This window comes from Scylla paramamosain, unplaced genomic scaffold (assembly GCF_035594125.1).
Source record: "Scylla paramamosain isolate STU-SP2022 unplaced genomic scaffold, ASM3559412v1 Contig88, whole genome shotgun sequence".
In the NCBI taxonomy this organism is placed as follows: Eukaryota; Metazoa; Arthropoda; class Malacostraca; order Decapoda; family Portunidae; genus Scylla; species Scylla paramamosain.
Genome location: NW_026973753.1, coordinates 152,032 through 172,500, shown reverse-complemented (window position 1 = coordinate 172,500; position 20,469 = coordinate 152,032). Strand labels below are relative to the sequence as shown.

General features: G+C 42.8%; 1 protein-coding gene and 1 long non-coding RNA gene across 6 annotated transcripts in view; both read left to right on the top strand.

Moving 5' to 3' along the window:
* The window catches only part of LOC135098857 (uncharacterized), a 79,804-nt gene extending 69,084 nt beyond the window's left edge, over positions 1-10,720 (top strand). Inside the window, exon 4 of the mRNA XM_064001256.1 lies at positions 10,433-10,720. Coding sequence (XP_063857326.1) covers positions 10,433-10,485 — 53 coding nt within the window. The 3' untranslated portion in view covers positions 10,486-10,720. The remainder of the gene's footprint in view (positions 1-10,432) is intronic.
* Positions 10,721-18,184: 7,464 nt separating this feature from the next.
* LOC135098860 (uncharacterized) overlaps positions 18,185-20,469 on the top strand; it is a 128,934-nt gene continuing 126,649 nt past the window's right edge. For 2 of the 5 annotated variants that reach the window (XR_010267452.1, XR_010267455.1), the window contains exons 1-2: positions 18,194-19,675; positions 20,294-20,390. This is a non-coding gene — a long non-coding RNA (uncharacterized LOC135098860). Of the gene's footprint in view, positions 19,676-20,293; positions 20,391-20,469 lie in introns of all 5 variants that reach the window. The other 3 variants (XR_010267453.1, XR_010267454.1, XR_010267451.1) reach the window with 3 other exon arrangements.

The window sequence follows — 20,469 nt, the reverse complement described above, 5'->3', positions numbered from 1 at the left end:
TGGTGTATATATATATATATATATATATATATATATATATATATATATATATATATATATATATATATATATATATATATATATATATATATATATATATATATATATATATATACATATATATATATATATATATATATATATATATATATATATATATATATATATATATATATATATATATATATATATATATATATATATATATATATATATATTTTTTTTTTTTTTTTTTATGTAGGAAGGATACTGGCCAAGGGCAACAAAAATCTAATAAAAAAAATGCCCACTGAAATGCCAGTCCCTAAAAGGGTCAAAGCAGTGGTCAAAAATTGGTGGATAAGTGTCTTGAAACCTCCCTCTTGAAGGAATTCAAGTCATAGGAAGGTGGAAATACAGAAGCAGGCAAGGAGTTCCAGAGTTTACCAGAGAAAGGGATGAATGATTGAGAGGAGGAGAATATATAGGAGGAGGCAGTAGACACCTGCCGAAACGATAATTACTCCCAGTGAGGTCTAAAGCACTGTTCAGGGGGTGCTGTGAACTTATCATTAAACCCAGCTGTGACCTCACTGAACGTTTCCCTTTGTGTCTCACAACACAAGGGGGTAGTCACAGCCTGCCCTCTAAAGACAACTCTCTTCCTCCACACAAAACTACAAGCACCTAATAACACACACACCCTTCACTCAAAAAATTTTAAAATCATGGCGACTCCTACACCAGCCTCGGAGTCCCCATCTGGGGAGGGGACCATAAATGTCCCCAGGTCGGACTGCCTTTCCGTCGACGACCCTAAGTGTCTTGACACCCCCCTCAACTTTTTCTTCATTAACTTCTGCAACATTCGCGGTCTAAGATCTAATTTTCAATCTGTAGAACACCACCTCTCCTCTTCTAAACCTCATCTTCTTTTCCTCACTGAAACTCAGGTGTCTGAGGCAACTGACAGTAGCCCCTTTTCTGTTCCCTCCTACTTTCTCTATCCTCATTTTCGATCCAAAGCTGGATGCTGCGTTTATGTGCGCAATGACTTAACCTGCTCTCGTGCCCACGCTCTTGAATCTTCCGAGTTTTCCACCATCTGGCTACGACTACAGAGTCATTCTCATACTAAATTTATCTGTGCTGTATACCTCTCTCCTAACTCCTCTGACTATAAGAAATTCTTTGACTACTTAACTTCCAAAGTGGAGCACATTCTGACCCTCTTCCCTTTTGTAGAGATCTCCATTCTTGGAGACTTCAATGTTCACCACCAGCTTTGGCTTTCCTCTCCCTTCACTGAACATCCTGGTGAACTAGCCTACAACTTTGCTATCCTCCATGACCTAGAGCAATTGGTGCAACACCCTACTCGTATTCCTGACCGTCTTGGAGATACGCCCAACATTCTTGACCTTTTCCTGACCTCTAATCCTTCTGCTTATGCTGTCACCCTTTCTTCTCCGTTGGGCTCCTCCGATCACAATCTCATATCTTTATCTTGTCCTATCACTCCAATCCCTCCTCAGGATCCCCCTAAGCGAAGGTGCCTCTGGCGTTTTGCCTCTGCTAGTTGGGGGGACCTGAGGCGGTATTTTGCTGATTTTCCTTGGAATGACTACTGCTTCCGTGTCAGAGACCCGTCTTTGTGTGCTGAGCGCATAACAGAGGTGATAGTGTCTGGCATGGAGGCGTACATTCCTCACTCTTTTTCTCGTCCTAAACCTTCTAAACCTTGGTTTAACACAGCTTGTTCTCGTGCTATACATGATAGAGAGGTGGCCCACAAAAGGTACTTAAGCCTTCCTTCACCAGAATCTCATGCACTTTATATTTCTGCCCGGAACCATGCCAAGTCTGTTCTCCAACTAGCCAAAAACTCCTTCATTAACAGAAAATGTCAAAACCTTTCAAGATCTAACTCCCCTCGTGATTTCTGGCATCTAGCCAAAAATATCTCCAATAACTTTGCTTCTTCTTCTTTCCCTCCTCTACTTCAACCAGATGGCACCACTGCTATCACATCTATTTCTAAAGCTGAACTCTTTGCTCAAACCTTTGCTAAAAACTCTACCTTGGACGATTCTGGGCTTGTTCCTCCCTCTCCTCCACCCTCTGACTACTTCATGCCTCGTATTAAAATTCTTCGTAATGATGTTTTCCATGCCCTCGCTGGCCTAAACCCTCGGAAGGCTTATGGACCTGATGGGGTCCCTCCTATTGTTCTCCGAAACTGTGCCTCCGTGCTTGCACCTTGCCTAGTCAAACTCTTTCAGCTCTGTCTGTCAACATCTACCTTTCCTTCTTGCTGGAAGTTTGCCTACATTCAACCTGTTCCTAAAAAGGGTGACCGCTCTAATCCCTCAAACTACCGTCCTATTGCTTTAATTTCCTGCTTGTCTAAAGTTTTTGAATCTATCCTCAACAGGAAGATTCTTAAACATCTATCACTTCACAACCTTCTATCTGATCGCCAGTATGGGTTCCGTCAAGGCCGCTCTACTGGTGATCTTCTGGCTTTCCTTACTGAGTCTTGGTCATCCTCTTTTAGAGACTTTGGTGAAACTTTTGCTGTTGCCTTGGACATATCAAAAGCCTTTGATAGAGTCTGGCACAAAGCTTTGATTTCCAAACTACCCTCCTACGGTTTCTATCCTTCTCTCTGTAACTTCATCTCAAGTTTCCTTTCTGACCGTTCTATTGCTGCTGTGGTAGACGGTCACTGTTCTTCTCCTAAATCTATTAACAGTGGTGTTCCTCACGGTTCTGTCCTGTCACCCACTCTCTTCTTATTATTCATTAATGATCTTCTAAACCAAACTTCTTGTCCTATCCACTCCTATGCTGATGATACCACCCTGCACTTTTCCACGTCTTTTCATAGACGTCCAACCCTTCAGGAGGTAAACATATCACGCAGGGAAGCCACAAAACGCCTGACTTCTGATCTTTCTAAAATTTCTGATTGGGGCAGAGCAAACTTAGTATTGTTCAATGCCTCAAAAACTCAATTCCTCCATCTATCAACTCGACACAATCTTCCAGACAACTATCCCCTCTTCTTCAATGACACTCAACTGTCTTCCTCTTCTACACTGAACATCCTCGGTCTGTCCTTTACTTATAATCTGAACTGGAAACTTCACATCTCATCTCTAGCTAAAACAGCTTCTATGAAGTTAGGTGTTCTGAGACGTCTCCGCCAGTTTTTCTCATCCCTCCAGCTGCTAACTCTGTACAAGGGCCTTATCCGTCCATGTATGGAGTATGCTTCACATGTCTGGGGGGGTTCCACTCATACTGCTGTTCTAGACAGGGTGGAATCAAAAGCTTTTCGTCTCATCAACTCCTCTCCTCTAACTGACTGTCTTCAGCCTCTCTCTCACCGCCGCAATGTTGCATCTCTAGCTGTCTTCTACCGCTATTTTCATGCTAACTGCTCTTCTGATCTTGCTAACTGCATGCCTCCCCTCCTTCCGCGGCCTCGCTGCACAAGACTTTCTTCTCTCTCTCACTCCTATTCTGTCCACCTCTCTAACGCAAGAGTTAACCAGTATTCTCAATCATTCATCCCTTTCTCTGGTAAACTCTGGAACTCCTTGCCTGCTTCTGTATTTCCACCTTCCTATGACTTGAATTCCTTCAAGAGGGAGGTTTCAAGACACTTATCCACCAATTTTTGACCACTGCTTTGACCCTTTTAAGGGACTGGCATTTCAGTGGGCATTTTTTTTTATTAGATTTTTGTTGCCCTTGGCCAGTATCCTTCCTACATAAAAAAATATATATATATATATATATATATATATATATATATATATATATATATATATATATATATATATATATATATATATATATATATATATATATATATATATATATATATATATATATATATTAGAGGTGAAAAGGGTAAACATTCTGAGTTACGAGTATTTCTTTTCTTCACTTTATTACTCGCAACGTTTCACCTTCACAGAAGGCATCCTCAGGTATTGCATGTTGTGGAGTATGTGGATAGTCCTCACTCCATCAGACTCCACCTGTGTGTGTGTATATATATATATATATATATATATATATATATATATATATATATATATATATATATATATATATATATATATATATATATATATATATATATATATATATGGATAGATAGATAAAGAGAAAGCTAGATAGATAGATTGATAAATAAATGTGTATTTATGGGTAAGCCGGGATTGAAAGATTATAGGCAACATTCGCCTCACAACACCTCAGCTTTCATTAATTAATTCCATTCAAACTTGTAATAAAAGTTTGATGAAGAGCATTGCATCAGAACAGCCTCCGTTACATGAAACGCTTTTGTTTCTCTGAAGAAAAGTTACATATTTTAATTGCAGGTTTCTTTTTGTAAGCTTTTATTTTATTTCATTTTTTTCTTATTTACCAACATAACCAACCTAACCCAGCCTCTATAACCAAATTAGCCTTTAAAAGGACTAAGGCAATCTTTTTTTTTTGTAATAATTCAGCCTCTTTAACCAAATTAGCCTTTAAAGAGGACTAAGACATTTTTTTTTTAATGATTCAGCCTCTTTAACCAAATTAGCCTTTAAAGAGGACTAGGGCATTTTTTTTAATTCAACCTCTTTAACCAAATTAGGCTTTAAAGAGGACTTATGCAATTTTTTTTTTTTTGTAATAATTCAGCCTCTTTAACCACATTAGGCTTTAAAGAGGAGTAAGACCATTTTTCTATTTTATTTATTTATTTATTTATTTTGCAATAATCCAGCCTCTTTAGCCAAATTAGACTTTAAAGAACCTCCAGCCGCTGGGTGAAGGTCCTTTAAGTTGTCCCATTGCTTAAGGCGTGTATTATTGTTATTATTATTATTATTATTATTATTATTATTATTATTATTATCGATCATTTAGTAGATAGATAGACAGACGGCCGGATTTACACACACACACACACACACACACACACACACACACACACACACACACACACGTGTGTGTCGGCATGGGTGACAGGTGTCGCTACAAAGTAATTATATAGCCCAGGAGTGGCAGAGAGTTTACTTTTGCGCTCACCACCTTCTCGCTGCCCACCAGTCCTTCATGGCACAACTACATCACGTGGCTTGTTTGATGTGGCCTGCTTCCTCCACTACTCTCTGTTTTAGGTGGTGTATCATGATGACTATTACGTTACGATCCTGAGAGAGAGAGAGAGAGAGAGAGAGAGAGAGAGAGAGAGAGAGAGAGAGAGAGAGAGAGAGAGAGAGAGAGAGAGAGAGAGAGAGTCAAGGCGCAAAAACGTAGTATAGGCATGAAATTGTGAAATTATATTGAAAAAAAAAAAGAAAACTGCTCGTACTCCGCGCCCAACTTTACTTAGAGGAAACAGCAGCTCATATATTTAATTGCTTACATCTCTATTATTTCTGGCCTCTTGTAGCGTGGAGTGAGTGACTACTGGTGAGAGACGCTGTACTCGTATAGCACACACACGCACACACACACACACACACACACACACACACACACACACACACATACTTACACAGGTGCCAGTAAGGAATATTATGGTGACACTATCCTTGCCATTTATAAGTAAAAAGTAAAGTTGTTATTCATCCTCTAAAGTTTTCTGCTGCATCTGAATACAAAAATGGCTATATGTCGAAACTGCAATCATTATACTTTTGAGGAAAACAACTCCATTAGTTTTGAAGTTCAACCTTATCCCATTATATTTAGGGAGACAATACACATCTACTTCTCTTCTAGTAGTAGTAGCGATGTTAGTAAATTTGCGGATGACACAAAGATAGGTAGATTAATTAGGTCAGAAGCGGATGCCATCGCCTTGCAGACAGACTTAGATAGAATGAATGAATGGACGGATAGATGGCAAATGCAATTTAATATCAATAAACGCAAAGTGCTTAGCGTAGGTAGAGGAAACCCACACAATAAGTACACATTAAACACCCAAACTCTGGTAGGTACAGGGTACGAGAAAGATTTAGGAGTTATAGTTAGCTCTGAACTCCGTCTAGGGAAACAATGCATAGAAGCCAGAAACAAGGCAAATAGGGTACTAGGATTCATTTTTAGGAGTGTTAAAAGTAGAAGGCCGGAAGTAATATTAAAATTATACTTGGCGCTGGTCAGACCTCATCTAGACTACGCTGTGCAGTTCTGGTCCCCACATTACAGGAAAGATATAGGTCTATTAGAATCAGTACAGAGGAGAATGACTAAAAGGATACAGGGGATGAGGAGTATTCCTTACGAAGCGAGGTTGAAGCGGTTAAATTTACATTCTCTAGAGAGACGTAGGTTAAGAGGGGACCTGATAGAAGTCTTTAAGTGGTATAAGGGTTATAACAAGGGAGATGTAAGCAAAATTCTTAGGATCAGCAACCAGGGTAGAACAAGAAATAACGGGTTCAAGCTTGAAAAATTTAGGTTTAGGAAGGAGATAGGAAAAAATTGGTTCTCAAATAGAGTGGTAGATGAGTGGAACGGACTCAGTAATCATGTAGTTAGTGCTAAGACACTAGAGAGCTTTAAGAGAAGATTAGGACACTAGAGAGCTTTAAGAGAAGATTAGACAAGTTTATGGATGGGGATAACAGATGGAAATAGGTAGGAGTGTTTCATACAGGGACTGCCACGTGTAAGCCTGGTCGCTTCTTGCAGCTTCCCTTATTTCTTATGTTCTTATGTTATGTTCTCATCAACTTTCACTTTCCCCTACGCCTTGTGTGTCTGTCCCGTGGTTTCTTGTGTTCAGCGGCGCACACGCTTAGAAAAAATGGGTAATTGGGGGTAAGAAAAAGGTAAATCAAGTGTCTCAAATAGTTTGCCCTTTAAAAGGTAAATCACACATAGTTTATCCTACAGCATAAAAGGCTAAACTGAGACTAATTTATCCTTTATCAAAAAAAGGTAAATTTAGTACTTGTTTTACCTCTTACGAAGGGTAAACTGAAATGCCAATTTAGGTCTTGTGGTAAAATTATATGTTGATTTACACCTTGTGCATCTAATTTATCCTTCCTATGGGGGAAAATTGTGCTGACTCAATTTACCCTTTCTATGGAGTAAAATTATATGCTGATTTTCCATCTTGTGAACCCAATTGCTGGGACTTTTGGTTTCCCTTTAATTTTTTTTTCGAATCTTTTTTTTTTTTTCTTCTTCTTCTGGACAGTCAACTGCAAATAGCCAAAATAATGAAAAAAGGCCTCACCTCCACCAGTGAAGTTGGTGGTCATTTCGTTGAAGCGGCTCCCTGCTGTCACCAGGGTGGGGGTTGCAGACTTGATCATATAGTGAAAGTAGAAATCTGGGATCAGTCATATAATCTACCTGTCAGCCTAACCATCAACACTCATAATACAACTTTTGAGCCCTCCCTCAGTCTGTCCCATAATCACCATTTACGACCTGGAAATAATATTTTGACATTCTTTACCCCACCTTACACAATTACTGAAGACATCAGACTTACTTTACCATTTATACACACAGTACATGAGGTGAATTAGATACACATGCTTCTGTTGCTTTTCCAGGCTGTACCTTTCCTTTCTTCTTTCAGAGTGCTGGATAGATTGTCCAGGTATTGGCTGTAAAACTTATGATAACTTTTACACCTTTGCTTGGAGAATTTCATTACGTGTACTTTATCTCACATCACACCTGGGGTGCCCGCATTTGTCATTTTGGGCTCAATTTCAAGCTGAAAATATTAAACACAACATTTTCTTATGAGTTCGTGTAACTCATCTCATTGAAAATTATGTGCATTATTATATTCATAAAATTTACTATTTGCATACATGACGTAATGGTTCCTACTTTATTGAAAATGTATCAGTGGTCAGCTTCACAACAGACTAGATATAAACAATGTGTGAAAAAGAAAACAAAACGAGAAAAGTCCTCACAAAGTTCCTGTACCGTAGTGTTGGAAAGTCCTCAAAAACTTTCGCCACAGAAAGCTCAGGATTATACCTCCTTCGCTGCCTGTATGACAATGTTCTCTCCATCTTCCGCTGGCACTGCTGGAAGTCAGGAGTAGCTGTCCTCATCTCCTGCTGCACTACATTCAAATGAAGATGGATGACATCTTCATCATTATCTTGAGACAAATCCTGAAATACACAAGCCAGGAATTATTAAATTATATCCCCAAGCAACGAATGAGCCTATATAGCTCTACTTGCATAGATAAATAGGACTACCTCTCTTCCCAGGCAACTGCCTTGGAAAAAATCATACTGGGACTATAGAACATGAGACCAGCTCACTAACAACTATGCAACAATCAATCAGTGGCTAGGAACACACGCCGAGGGATGTAACCAGCCACACGTACACCAAGCAGATATCACATGAACACATATCTCAGGTTTCTGACGCTTCACCAAACCATCATTGTCCCTGACACTCTCTTCCTGAATGGCTCGTTTCTCACCTCGATTTCTGTCTTGACAACTTTTTTTTTTTTTTTTTTTTTGCTCCAGAATACAGCTTGATGTTAATGGCAGCCTTAAAAGCTTCATCTTGTTCCTCAGTGACTGCCTCTAGCACCGATGAAATTTACAAGATTTTGAGAATCAACAATTAAAATCAATATAGTGTTTAATGTGTTATCTATAAAAAATACAGATATTCACTAGATATTCTAGTCAACAGATATAAAATTACTTACGGAATCTCCAAGGTATGGATAATCTTTCAGCAGGGCATTCAGTATAGTGGAATACCCTTTCCTGCACACCAAACTGAAGGGAGACATGAGACTTTAGGATTTCTTATATGATAAAAAGACTTTTAATATCAGTAAACAGCTTTACAATCTACACTGAAAAATGAGTGACTTGTTGACTTTTCCTTGAAGTAATTGTAGGTTTACTTGAATTGGGTGGAAGTGTGTGAAACAGAGAAAGAAGGGAGGATTACAGTCATCATGTTCTGTGCTGCTGAGTGGAGGTCCCATGCTGGTGTGGGGTGGGGTGGCTGTGAACCCCTCTCTGATTACATCCCTACTCATATGCACGTGGTTTTGTTTTATAGGTGTGAGTGCAGGCTGGTATCTATCATGTGACATGCCGTTCTTGGCACAATACTGGGGCAGCCTTCTGTCTGCAGGTTGCTCATCTGCCACTTCCTGTTCTCCACTGACCTGCACTTAATTCACCATTAATAAGCTTGGGTGACTTGCTCACTAAAGAAAATTTATATCACCAAGAGATACAGTGTAACTATTCTGGCAACAGAAAATAATCCTTTCAAAACTTCAAGGTGATGAGGGCTTGGACCTTCCATGCAACTGTTGCAAAAAATTATAAAATATTCGTGAAAACAAACCCAACAACCTTGCTTTCAATTCGTAATATCTATTGGTCACTCCGGATTACAAAAATTAAGAATATTTTCTTCAAAGTTCGAAGGCAAGACACGTGTGTATCCTTCGACCATGTTTGGCCTTGCTCATGCAATCCTGATACCTTCCCTTACCTTGACCTTAAGCCTTCGTGACCCTTGGCACAGCCCAATGTTTACTGCACTCTCCTACACAGACAAGTAGTGCAGGTGATACATTTCCGTGGAAATATCGAAAATCGTATATTTCTCCTCGTTGTCAGTAGCTGGCACCTTTTTTGCGCCTTCTCTCTTGTTGATTCTGATCTTGTTCTTGCTTATCCAAGACGTGAAAACCCGGACACAGCCGAAATGTGACTCAAAGCCACTGCACTACACACCAGCAACATCTAAAACATATTACAGTGGATAGTAAATTGGTTTCAGAACCTCAGATGTGCCATAATTACATGCAAGTCTCCTTAACACACACAAATAATAGTAAATTAATTACTTCTGGACACAAAACGAAATATCACTGAGTGTCACTACACTGGACATCAGTAACACTTCAAACATCTCACAGTAGCTAGCAATTGTATTCCACAACCTCTGACACACCACAACCACGTGCATAACTCTTTAACACACACAAATAACAGCAAAACATTTACACCTAGGAGCGGGACTTGGCATTTATCCAGCAGCATCCAAAGAAAACGTGCCACACATCACCACCTCATACCCTCTTATTGAAGAGCCGACCTACGATTTCTTTCCATAACCACATGAATTCACACACCAAAATCAATTCTTATGCTACCTTTATAATGCATAGCAGGTTGAATAGAGAACAAAAAAATCCCGAAAACGTGATGCACAGAAAACTGTTAGCGTAACGAAAAGGTAATTTGCAGAGGGTAAATTACGAAAATATTTATCCTTAAGAAAAAGGTTGGCTTCGGCGGAAGGATGAATTATGCTCGTAATTCACTCATTTGACCAAGTTTGCCTTTAGCTCACACAGATCTACCCTTTTCTTACCTCATATTTTTTTTTACAGTGCAGTCTTGGAAGGAAAATCACTGTCGCGCCCGTGAGGGAGTGATGCAGTGAGTGTTGGAGGATATGGCATGGCGGTGACTCGTGGCGGGAATAGTACGTGCGGGTTAACGCAACACTCCATCCCGCCATCCCTCACTCACCCCGAGGCGTCTAGTAAAATTCGGCTATTTGTTCAGCGGCAGCAACGGAACACGGGGAGGCGGCAACACACCCCATGTGATGCAGCACACATGGGGGAGGGAAATATGAAAACAGCATTTGTTCGCCACGGTACAACAAAGCGCCAGCAGCACAAACCACGCTCCCCGCCGCTGACGGAGCCAACACACAGCCCGGCCTGGAATCACAGACATTAAGTGTATTGTAGCGTACCTGAGCCGCGGGGAGCCGAAAGATGGTACGCACAGGTAATGCTTTCGTGTCAAGAGCTGCGTAATGGTATCCAGCAGAGCAGCGGGCGAGGCCGAACCCTTACACTACAAGGAGGAGGAGGAGGAGGAGGAGGAGGATAGGAGACCACTGAACGGTGTAAATAAATCCAGATGGGAAGTGGAAAATGGGAAGTGGGAGAGAGAGAGAGAGAGAGAGAGAGAGAGAGAGAGAGAGAGAGAGAGAGAGAGAGAGAGAGAGAGAGAGAGAGAGAGAGAGAGAGAGAGAGATTTCCTGAGGAGGAACTGTGTGTGTGTGTGTGTGTGTGTGTGTGTGTGTGTGTGTGGATGGGTGAGTGAGTGGGTGGAGGGACAGGAAAGCTATGGAGGGGGTATAGGAGGGAAGAGAGTGTGGGGCCGGAAGAGATGTGAGTGTGTACGTATGTGTCTGTGTGGATGGAGGGGGAGAATACAAGAAGGGGAGAAAAAGTGGGTGCGTGAGTGTGTGGGGGAGGAGGATGGCAGAGAGAAGGAGAGTAATTACAGTCTGAAAAATGTGAAGAGAGGTTGATAAGAAACAGGTGTGAATGGGAGAGAGGATATGGAAGAGGGCTGGGGTGAGGGGCGAAGTGATGGGGAGTGGAGATGCGGATAACGGAAAGGCGTGAATGGGAAGTGGGAAGAAGAGTTACATGGAGGGAGAATGATTGGAGAGAGTGTTTGGGGAGTAGAGAGGGAGAGTACTGGGGGAAGGAAGCAGAGAGAGGGAGAGGGAAGGGTTACACAGCGGAGTGTTGGAGGGAGCGAGTGTAGCCAGAGGTAACGCACAGGAAACTCATCATTGTGTGTGTGTGTGTGTGTGTGGTGGTGGCGGTGGTGTTGTGTCACCCCTCATTGCACTAGAAAAATAAATGTTGAGTTACCCACAGACGTTGATGTATCGCCGGTTTGGGAGCCTCTGCACCAGAGAGGCGGCGTGGCTGGTGAGGAGGAGGAGGAGGAGGAGGAGGATGGAGTAACGAGAAGTGCATTATATTTTTATCCACTTCTTTTTTTTTTTTTTGCATATTTCCTCCTTTGTTTTTGTTTGTTTTTTGTTGTTTGGCTCTTGGCTGTTGTTGTTGTTGTTGCTGCTGTTGTTGTCTTCTTTTTCTTTATTCTTTTGTTTTCCTTTTCTTCCTTATAATAATAACAGTAGCAAGTTAAGGAGAAAGAGAATAATAGCAAATAAGAGAGAGAGAGAGAGAGAGAGAGAGAGAGAGAGAGAGAGAGAGAGAGAGAGAGAGAGAGAGAGAGAGAGAATGAATGTGGTTGTGTGTGTGTGTGTGTGAGAGAGTGTGTGTGTGTGTGTGTGTGTGTGTGTGTGTGTGTATAAGTCAGAGGTGATTAGATTTCACGAGTACTGTTTGTGCGTCAAAGCCGGATGGTGCAGTGTCCTTGTCAGACTACCGCTGATACTATTATGATAACACCCTTGGCACCTCAGGAACTTCCACAAAACGCTGCCAAATGCCATCTTAGCCTCGCACTGAATCCCGAGAAGCAAAGTGACGGTAGTTTAAAAGTTAGGCATGTAGAAAAAAACAAATTTGACGATAAAAGGAATAAGGTGACTGGGTCGTGAAGCGTGGCATACTGTTAGAGAGAGAGAGAGAGAGAGAGAGAGAGAGATGGTACAGCGTGGTATTCCAGATTGGTGTTAAGTCTTGACAGTGCCAGCCGTTCACTCCGATCATTATATAGTTGCTGCCGAAAGTGAAGAATAGAAAAGAAAAGGAAAGTAATTGTGGAAGGCAACACTTGACATAAACGCTTTAAACAATGACTCTTGCAAATCACTGTTGCACATGCGTTGGCTCAGGCTACGTTAGGTCAGCTCAGGTTTAGGGGCGCTACTTTGGCACGCGATCTACACAGCCAACGTGATCTACAAGAGTCAAATTCTGTTTTGGTATGCGATCCACCTGTTTTATTAATTTATTACGGCTTAGATAAAACATTTTACATTTACTTATATCTATTTAAAAGTAATTACCATTTATATATATATATATATATATACATTTATTGAATATTTTATACATTTATTATAAAAAATAAATAAATGTGAATGGAAGGAAGATGAGGTAGAAAAGCAAGAAGTTGACCGTCAGAGTTCTTCTCACGGCACGCCACCAGAAATAATCAGTGTATTATACAAGCCCAAATAATGATCACGAATTTGATGCTTTAAATAAATAAACAAATAAATAAATAAATAACGATGATTACGATGCGCGTGACGAAGATAACGATGCGATTCCACGATAACGATGCGATTCCACGATAATGATACGACTTTCCACGGTAACGATGCGATTCCACGATTCCATGATAACGATGCGATTCCACGATTCCACGATAACGATGCGATTCCACGATTCCACGATAACGATGCGATTCCACGATTCCATGATAACGATGCGATTCCACGATAACGATGCGATTCCACGATTCCACGATAACGATGCGATTCCACGATTCCACGATAACGATGCGATTCTATGATTCCACGATAATGATGCGATTCCATGATTCCACGATAACGATGCGATTCCACGATTCCACGATAACGATGCGATTCCACGATTCCACGATAACGATGCGATTCTATGATTCCACGATAACGATGCGATTCCACGATTCCACGATAACGATGCGATTCCACGATTCCACGATAACGATGCGATTCCACGATTCCACGATAACGATGCGATTCTATGATTCCACGATAATGATGCGATTCCATGATTCCACGATAACGATGCGATTCCACGATTCCACGATAACGATGCGATTCCACGATTCCACGATAACGATGCGATTCTATGATTCCACGATAACGATGCGATTCCACGATTCCACGATAACGATGCGATTCCACGATTCCACGATAACGATGCGATTCCACGATTCCACGATAACGATGCGATTCTATGATTCCACGATAATGATGCGATTCCATGATTCCACGATAACGATGCGATTCCACGATTCCACGATAACGATGCGATTCCACGATTCCACGATAACGATGCGATTCTATGATTCCACGATAATGATGCGATTCCATGATTCCACGATAACGATGCGATTCCACGATTCCACGATAACGATGCGATTCCACGATTCCACGATAACGATGCGATTCCACGATTCCACGATAACGATGCGATTCCACGATTCCATGATAACGATGCGATTCCACGATTCCACGATAACGATGCGATTCCACGATTCCACGATAACGATGCGAGTTTCCACGATAACGATGCGATTCCACGATAACGATGCGATTCCACGATTCCACGATAACGATGCGAGTTTCCACGATAACGATGCGATTCCACGATAACGATACGATTCCACGATAACGATGCGATTCCACGATAACGATACGATTCCACGATAACGATGCGATTCCACAATAACGATACGATTCCACGATAACGATGCGATTCCACGATAACGATGCGAGTTTCCACGATAACGATGCGAGTTTCCACGATAACGATGCGATTCCACGATAACGATGCGAGTTTCCACGATAACGATGCGAGTTTCCACGATAACGATGCGAGTTTCCACGATAACGATGCGAGTTTCCACGATAACGATGCGGGCGCGGCGATAGCTATACGACATTGGCTACCAACCTACATAGGTACCAGGACGAACCCTTCCTCCCCAAGGGTCCACCCCAGTCCCTGGGTGTGAGGGCAGTGACGATGCAACCTTGCCGCGCCTCACACGGGTCGCCATGAGCAATGACCCACCACACACCACTCCCCAACCACTGTCATGAAGTGAGCCCTTTTCTCCCCTAAAGGACCCCTCGTACTGCCAGTGTCTGGTGCATGGTGCACGGCGTGCCCTCGTTCATGGCGAGTTGGTCAGCCCGGCGTCATCGTAATCAAGGGACCCGTACACATCCTCCACCAGACTCTATGGAAAGAGCCCTTACTCCCCATAAGGACTCCCCCCTCCGGGCAACATCTGGTGAGTGGCAGACATTGATCTCTTGCTTATGGCGACCCCTTGCCTAGTGTAAGGCGCTGCAAGTGGACGACTACTATTGAAGCTTGAGGCCGCAAAGGAAAAGAAGGACCTGCTGCCAGTTCTCTACCTTGGGCCCCAGGCCGGACCCGACAGCCACCTTCTCCCCCCGTGCGGCGCCCAAGGCCGTCACGGCCCTCAACGAATTTTGGCCGAAAGTTCTCAAACGTCATTTAAATTTTGATTCGAATATAAAATCGTCGATGGTAAATGAAAAGTGGCTTTAGTTTGAAAGTGTGCAAGAGTGGGCTGATCAATGAAACAAGATGAGGCAGCTTTGCTCCGGAGTATTTGAGTGTACCTTGCGTGTTTGCTGCCCGTGAATATGCGCATGAATATGCGTGTGTGACTAGAGAGAAACAGTAATCCAGTGGTAGTGACTATTTAATAGGAAACTTAACAAGATTAGATACATTTCTGGATGAGTGGACGTAGGTTTGCATGTCTTGTACACGAACTGTCATCTGTAGACATACTTTTTTTTTATTTTTTTATAGCTGTTATTATGCTCTTTAAAAAGTAAGAAATAGATCGTCAATTTTTTTTTTTTTTATCATCACATCGTTAGCACTTGATGACAAGAAGACACGGAGTGACGAGTATATACACTTGTAAATTGTGGGCGGCCGAGAGAATGATATGAGTCATCTCGAGATGCTTAGGGACACCTGGACTGTAAACATGCAACCCCTCACCTGAAACGTGGTAAAGAGAGCGGCAGAGCCAGCGTTAATTCCCAGTGGGACCATAACCCTCAGCCGGCCAGGCCTGTGGCTTGCCTTGGCCCAACAGGCTGCGTCGCTCATGCCACCTCAACCACGCCTTGCATTGCTCACACGCTTTTTACTCACTAATTCTTATATATATATATATATATATATATATATATATATATATATATATATATATATATATATATATATATATATATATATATATATATATGAGAAAGGGAGAGAGAGAGAGAGAGAGAGAGAGAGAGAGAGAGAGAGAGAGAGAGAGAGGGGTTGGGGGAAGGAAGCATTCGGCCTGGGTGAGGGAGTGGAGGGATTAGCAGTAACACGTGAAGGGCAGACCAGTGTGTAGGAGAGTAACATAAGATAACGTAGCGGGGGAGGGGAGAGACAGTTTGGGTGAAGGAAGAGAGTGTTAGTTGGGTGGGATGGAAGGGAGGGGAGGGGAGGAGAGGGAGGGAAAGTTTGTGTGAAGGAAGTACAGTGTTAGAATGAAAGATGACGGGCAGACCGTCCTGCTTTGCTTATGATGCTGTTTATTGAGAGCAGGCTCCTCTTGCCTTTCATCAGTTTTGAAGTTAAATGTTTAAAATTTGTGTATATTAAAAAATCTCCAGTTCCTGTCAACACGACTGCATGTTTTTATTTTATTATTTTATTTTATTTATTTATTTATTTACTTGTTTGTTCTTTTGCTGTAATTGCAATATAAATATAATATAACTTGAAAGTGTGTGTAGGAGAGTGAGGTGTCCGGCAGTGTTTATCACGTCACCTAAACAATGTCAAACCCTCCGCCACACCTCGGGACACCGCCACCCAGTGGGGACAGAATCCAGGGCCCGCCACGCTCCGCCGTGAGGGAGGGGCTTGTGCCTCAGGCGATCGTGAACAGAGTACAGGGAGAGAGCGGAGCGTTAGAGATGGCTCAGTTCCGCGGCGCCGACCAATGGGAGACGTGGCACTCAGGCAAGGATAGAGAGAGAGAGAGAGAGAGAGAGAGAGAGAGAGAGAGAGAGAGAGAGAGAGAGAGAGAGAGAGAGAGAGCGTGTGTGTGGTACTTAAAGTTTGGATTCTTCTCTCCATTGCCAAACCTAATTTTTGCAAGTAGAGAGGCAGACATCTGCTACTCACCACTCCACTCCGTCAGTCTGTTAAGCTCCTCCTCAAGTTCATTGCAGTCTTCATCGCACGTCACCTTACCACCTAACTTTGTGTCATCTGCTAATTCAACTTCCACCACAGCCTGTTAACTATCACTCGCATCATGAAAACACCCTTGAAAACCCCAACAACTTCCACCACAGCCTGTTAAACTATCACTCGAGTCATGAAAACACTCTTGAAAACCCCAACAACTTCCACCACAGCCTGTTAAACTATCACTCGACTCATGAAAACACCCTTGAAAACCCCAACAGCTTCCATCACAGCCTGTTAAACTATCACTGGAACTATGAAAACACCCTTGAAAACCGCAACAACTTCCACTACAGCCTGTCAAAATTCCACGGACCGAGAAAGGTAACAGAGAGCATACAAGTACGATCTATGGTATCCCTTGGTCACCTTCCTTTACCACTAGCATCGTGAATGAAGGAAGGCTCAAAAACTTCCAGTAAAGCAGACTGCAAATTGTGGAGATGAGACGGCGGAACGTTTGAGAATATCAGTCCCCGTGTTCTGAACCGCTCCGGCTCTCGTCACGACTGTTTACCAAGGCCACAGAGACGCTTAGCCGGGTTCTCAAGAGTGTTTCTCCTGCTAGTAATGCAGAAATATTGTTAAATCTGTTACTAGAACCGTAAAAAACAACCTTGAAAACGCTCTGCTCTCTCATGAAGACTGTTTCCCGAGACCACAGAGACGCTTAGCGGGTTCTCAAGAGTATTTATCCTTTAATAATGTAAAAATCTTGATTGTATGTCAATAAAACCTGTATTGTATGCAGAGACTTTTGAGTGCAGTGAGGGTGCGGCACGAAAAAAGTTTCAGAATATAGTTCATGGCGGTGCGTGCGGCGTGAGTCACGGGGCGCGGCGGAAGGCGGTCAAGAGGGAAAGGGTTAAGGGATGAAGTTAAGGGGGAGGGAGTGAAAGATAAGGGGGGTCAAGGGTAAGTTGTAAGAGTTGGTGGATTAAGAAGGGAGGAATGAGAGGGGAGCAAAGGGGAGGAATTAAGGGAAAGGAGGCAGGGTTTTGGAAGGGGAGGGCAGGGATGGGTAGGAAGGTAGAGGAGTGGAGTAATTAGAAATGGGTAGAAATTAGGAAGGGAAAGAGTTAAGGGAGAGGGAATAAAGGGAAGGAGAAGGAAGGGGAGAGAGGTAAAGAAGCTATCTCTCTCTCTCTCTCTCTCTCTCTCTCTCTCTCTCTCTCTCTCTCTCTCTCTCTCTCTCTCTCTCTCTCTCTCTCTCTCTCTCTCTTATGGCCCTAATCACCCAACATCTCCTCCTCCTCCTCCTTTTTCTCTTCTTCTTCCTTCTCTTCTCTTTTTCCTTTGCTTCTTTCGTAATCAACATTGCGCTGTAAAAATTTCACATAAGACTTAAGGATGATAATGACGAACAATGATGATGATGATGATGATGATGATAGTGGTGGTGGTAGTGGTGGTGGTTTTGGTGGGTTTAGGAACAATAAAAAAAATCAGGATGATAAGAATGAATGATGGTGATGACAATGATGACGATGATGGTCGTAGGTGATGATAATGATGGTGATGGTATTAATGTTGATAAGGGTCATCACTGCCAGAAGGACGAGAAAGAATGGCGATGACCTCGTGAAGATGGTGACGAGAGTGATGGTGGTGATGATGATGATAATGATGATGGTGGTGGTGATGATGGAGATGAGAATGATGATGATGATGATGATGAGGAGGAGGAGGAGGAGGATGAGGAGGGTGATAAAAATGATGACAGTGATGTGCATAATGAAGATAATAAAGATGATGAGAAATGTTAATTGTATAATGATGTATTGTTGTGTTACTCGTGCCTGTACATTTCCTTCACTGACACATACAAATAATTTAATCAGTCATTTGCTAACTTTTTCCTGTATGGCTTTGATCCCTTACTGCCACGCGTCGCCACTTAAGTACGTAGCGAGCCGAGGAAGAAGAAAGAAGGCGGAGGTCCACCCAGGCGAGCCGTTCCCGCATCACACAACTTACACGTTAATTTCTCGCAGAGTAAAGCAAAACACAACAGATGTGTATAGAGACTCTACACAGTATCCTGAAACATTTCTGCCCGCACCCCGACTACTTTCCTGAGGCTCTAGTTGAAATTACACAGATTTTCAGGGTGTTTGTACGGTTCTAGTGACAGACTGATAAGGTCTCTACAGCATCATCCGGAGAAACAATCTTGAAAACCCGTGTAATTACCTCTGTGGCCTTTGAAAATAGTCTGGAGAGAGAGCAAAGCTTTTCAGAACACAGGCACATAACCTTGCTTCATGCTTCATGAAAAACAAGTGCATTTATGATACCTGAGAATGCCTTGTTGCATTTCCCCCATTAGCCTGTCTCTCATTGGTGAAAACACCCGCACTATACGTATTACGTTATTTCAGTAGACTCAAGTCGCTATTTCAAGTCTACATAAGCCTCAATAAATACGAGAGCTGAGGTGGTGGCCTGCTTCCCGACTGCCAATCAGAGTGTTCTATTTTTCCGTTTTCTTCCTTACTCTTCGTACAGCTCATGTATCCTTCATTTGTCCTTACTTCTTGCCTCACAGTGTATTGGTAAGTGTCTTCTACTGCTAATATAACCGTGATTCTATTATTTTGTATCATTACAAGTAGTATTGCGAGAGTGGCTCTGTTTTTAGTGACAATTACCTCAGCACAGCCTCCACCAATCAACACCAAGTATTCAAGTCACGTGATACTCTCTCCTCGCCGTCTCCTCAGCCATTCGCCCTGCGCCCGCTGACGTGACGGGTCTCCGGTTGTGTTACGGCGGTGAAGCGGTGTTGCGTCTGTCCTTGGCGGGCATGTAGTGGTGGACTGCGGTGTGGAGGGAGAGGTGGATGTGAGTATGGCTGGCCTGGTGGTGGATAGGGAGGAGTGGATAGTGGAAGAGAAATGAGGAGAGTAGGATGGTGGAAGGGGGACTATGGCGGACGTGACTGGGTTGAGGTGGTGGTTGTGGTGGTGTTTGGTGTGTGTGTGTGTGTGTGTGGTTGTTGAGGATGGAAGTGGTTTGGATGATTAGGATGATGGCGTGACTGGCTGGTGATGGTGGTGGTAGTTGCAGAGGGGGTGGGGGGTTAGAATGGTTGTAGGGGGGTGTTGGTAGTGATGGTGAACGTGACTGGCTTGTGGTAAAGGTGGTTGTGGTTCTTGGGGATGGTGGTGGTTGAGTAATAGTGGTGGGGGGTAGCGGACGTAACGGTGTTGTGGTTGTTGGGTGTGGTTGAGAGGTTGGGGTGGTGGTAGTGATGGTGATGGCAAGTGGTGGTGGTTATAGTTGGAGCGGGGTAAGTGGTGTTGGTGGTGTTGTAAAAAGGTATTTATCGGGCGGAGTGGAAGTGGTGGTGGTGGTGATTCTACGATTGTCAGGGATGAGAGAGTGTGTGTGTGTGTGTGTATACTCTTGTAACTAGCAAGCTGCAGTCACTCGTTCACTTGTTTCACCTCCCTGCTTCAGGCCTTCCTTCTCTCCCCTCCTCCGCTCCCTTCCTAGCCTGCCCGCCACCCTCTCCCCGCTCTTTCTTGCCAACTCTCCCCTGCTCCTCGTGTCCCAGGTGAGTGTTGCCTTATTTGAGTCAATATATAATGGTTTTCATTTGAGATTGAAGCTCCACAAGTAATGAAAGGTAGTAA